Source organism: Antrostomus carolinensis, unplaced genomic scaffold, assembly GCF_000700745.2.
Source record: "Antrostomus carolinensis isolate BGI_N321 unplaced genomic scaffold, ASM70074v2 scaffold43445, whole genome shotgun sequence".
NCBI classification, from domain to species: Eukaryota; Metazoa; Chordata; class Aves; order Caprimulgiformes; family Caprimulgidae; genus Antrostomus; species Antrostomus carolinensis.
Genome location: NW_010315162.1, coordinates 3625 through 6931, shown reverse-complemented (window position 1 = coordinate 6931; position 3307 = coordinate 3625). Strand labels below are relative to the sequence as shown.

Here is a 3307-nt window from a genome sequence, read left to right as displayed (position 1 = left end):
ACAGGGTGACCCTGCGAAGCGAGCAGTGCTGGTGGTCCCTCCAGCCTGTCCCAGCACGCTGTAATTAAGGCAATTAGCATGATGAGTGGGTGCCAGGAGGTGTTCAGGATGAGCTACATGTTTGCAGTCCCCATCCTACTGCTGGGAACGTGCCACCACCTTACTGGGACCAGTTGGCTGAGGGCTGAGCCCAGTTTTTCAGGAGTGCTCCTGGGAGTTTTGTGGGAACAGCCCCATCATTCCCTCCTGGCATCTGGGAATGACCCAGGGGTTCAAAGTCAGATGGTCAAGGTGCCAATGTTCATTCCCAGCTCCTGGCACGCTGATCTCCAGGCAGCCATCCCATCTGTGCCTCAGTTTCCCCACTCCCTAGACAGGATATAGGTCCTGGGACAGCCTGGAAGGGGCATCTCGCAGTGCAGCAGCCCACGTCACGCCGAGGGAAGGTTCTCAGCCCAAACCACAAGTCAGCTCTGGCTGGGAAGTGGCTGAGATGTGCCTGGGTTGAGTCACGGGGAGCGTGGACCAGGCTGCCCGGGCACGTCCAGCCTGAGGCTGCAGCTCTTCCCCCTCTGCGCCGTACGGAGCCAAACCTGGCAGGGCAACCGCTGCCCCGGGAGCTGGGAACATCTCCTCAGAGCTCAGGCTGGGTTTTACTGCTTGAGAAGCTTCATTTTCCCCAGGGCAGGAGAGGAAGAGGAGGTGGAGAATGGGAAATTTGGGGTTTTTCTTCTCTACTTGGTGCTCTGCAGCTTGGGAGAGTCCTTGAGTGTCATCTCCTCCTGGTGCTTGGTGCTGGAATTCCTTGTTTCCCAAAGAGCTGGGATGAGCAACACTCGCTCCTGCCAGGGCTCTCAGGAGGACAGAGATGAGATTGAACCCAGATTGAACCCATCTAATCCACAAACACAGAGTTCTGAGAGAACTTGGGATCCACCCAACAACTCCAGCCCAGGAGACACAGCTGGTGTTTCCATCCCGGTGGGACCACCCTGTCCCACCACCCGCTCTGACACGGGGATGTCCGGGTGTTTCTGTTCCAGCTCAAAGCCCAGACACCGGGGAACGTGGAGGAGCTGAGGTGTCTGCAGGTTATCAACAGGCAGCAGGAGAGCTCCAACCTGGAGGAGCTGATCAGCAACCAGTCCTGCCTCAAGTTGGCCAACACCATCAAAGCCTACGTGGCCACGGTGAGCTCGGACCTGCCAATTTTGGGGACTGGGGGAGGATGGGACAGCTGATGGCAGAGCTGTCTGCCTCCCTGCCTCAGTTTCCCTCACCGGAGGGGTGGCAGAGAGCAATTGCAAGGCTGGTTGAAGAGGGGAACGTGTGGGGCTGCACCCCAGACCCTCTGTGGTGAGGAGCTGGTGGAACCCAGAGCTCTTCAAGACAAGGTCATGAAGGTTTGGAGTGGATGGGAGGAGCTGGGGCGCAGGGAACACCCGTGTCACCTTTAACCATGGGACTCTCTTCTCAACTCTCAGGTGACGGAGGACGTTATCCGCAGGAGCGCGGTGAAGGGTGAGTCTCTCCCGGCCCAGCACCCCGGTGGCTCCCGGGGCAAACTCCACCGGGCACGGGGGTGGGAGAGGAGAGAGCAAGGCCGGGCGAGCTGGGCGAGTGAGGGGTGTGTGTCCCCAGTCTGTCTGTCCGTCTGGAGTCCGGGGAGCCAGGGCCACAGAGGACAACACAGACACGTTGGATAATGATTGACCAGGCATCTCCATCCCCAAATAACCTCCCTCTTCACCAGGTCAGTGGGGCATTTCTCTGCCCCACTTGCTTTGTTGGCACAGGGCTGGGTGTCCCCACACTCTCTGTCCCCTACAGCCCCGTGTCCCTTCTCTCGCAGAGGCCCGGCGGAGCTACTTCAACACCTCGGAGGGGCAGGTGCCCTCCAAAACAGCCGGCAAACCCTCGGCACATCTCACCCTCCGCCCGCAGAGCCTGGCCCAGGATGGTGAGTCGGGGAGCCCCACTCGTTGCTGAGATGGGAACAGGGGATAGATGTCACCCAAAGGGCAGGGGACCAGGGTGGGAGTATGCTTTTGGTGGCAGATGGGGGAGGTGTTTCTCCTGTCCAGTCCAAGACCACCTTAGAATCATAGAATGCTCTGGGTTGGAATGGACCTTCAAGCTCATCCAGTCCCAACCCCCCTGCCAGCAGCAGGGACACCTTCCACTAGACCAGGTTGCTCAAAGCCTCATCCAACCTGGCCTTCAACACCTTCTCCACCCTTCCAAGCTGGATCACTGTGGGAGACAGTTAAAGCCACCACCTCCCTTTCTCCTGACCCCAAAGCATCTCACTCCCCTTGGTTGACCCTTCCTTCTCCCCAGGCAACTCCAAGCGCTTTGGGAACCTCTCCCAGTCCTGCCGCCACGCCATCGCCCGCTGGGAGGACAGCACCATCCACTCACACCTGCAGAACATCACCTACCGAGATGGTCGCCTGCGAGTCAACCAGGCGGGCAAGTACTATGTCTACTCCCAGATCTACTTCCGCTACCCCAGCGACGGGGCCAGCGCCCAAGTCTCCGTCCCCCAGCTCGTGCAGTGCATCAACTGGAAGACCTCCTACAGCCAACCCATCCTCCTGCTCAAAGGGGTGGGCACCAAGTGCTGGGCACCTGAGGCAGACTATGGCCTCCACGCTCTCTACCAGGGGGGACTCTTTGAGCTGAAGGCCGGTGACGAGCTCTTTGTCTCTGTCTCCTCCTTGGCCATCGACTACAACGATGCAGCTGCCAGTTACTTTGGGGCTTTCCGGCTCGACCTGTGACAGCCACCACCACCTCCCACCTTCCTGCTTGACTCTCCAGCAGCAGCTCCTCAAACTGGACAACAGCCCCATGGCCAGGGTGGGTTTGGTGCAGGGTCCTTCCCTGTGTGTGTTGTCCCTTGCAGCAAGAGCCAAACCAGAGGAGGACATGGAGGGTGGCTGGTTTCAAGGGACCCTGTGCTTGATGCTGCTTGATGTCCAACCAGGAGGAAGCCCATAAGCCAGGACAGGTCTCTGAGAGCCCATGGGAGATACATGAGAGGGGACATCCCACCCTTGGTGGCACATCACCTCCACGGCTCCCGCCTGAGTAAATGGAGCAGGTGGCACCAAATGGCTCCCTGCTGCAGGAGCAGCACTGGGGTCACATCTGCAACCGTAGGACAAAGTGTCCCCACAGCAGGGTGACCCTCTGCCAGTCTGAGCCCAGGGCCAGCCAGGCTGCGGGTGCTGGGGGACCCCGAGCTGGAGGTGCTGGGACAGAAGCTGGGGTTAGGTGCAGGGATTAGCACCCCTGGAGTCAA

General features: G+C 59.6%; 1 protein-coding gene across 1 annotated transcript; it reads left to right on the top strand.

Annotated features, from left to right (window-relative positions):
• Positions 1-1043: 1043 nt before the first annotated feature.
• On the top strand, positions 1044-2812 carry LOC104524870 (tumor necrosis factor ligand superfamily member 10; the record flags this gene model as incomplete). The annotated part of the gene is made up of 4 exons (XM_010167870.1): positions 1044-1190; positions 1485-1521; positions 1853-1960; positions 2341-2812. Coding segments are annotated over 4 exons (735 nt in total), but the record flags the coding sequence as incomplete, so codon positions are not given.
• Between the last annotated feature and the right edge of the window lie 495 nt (positions 2813-3307).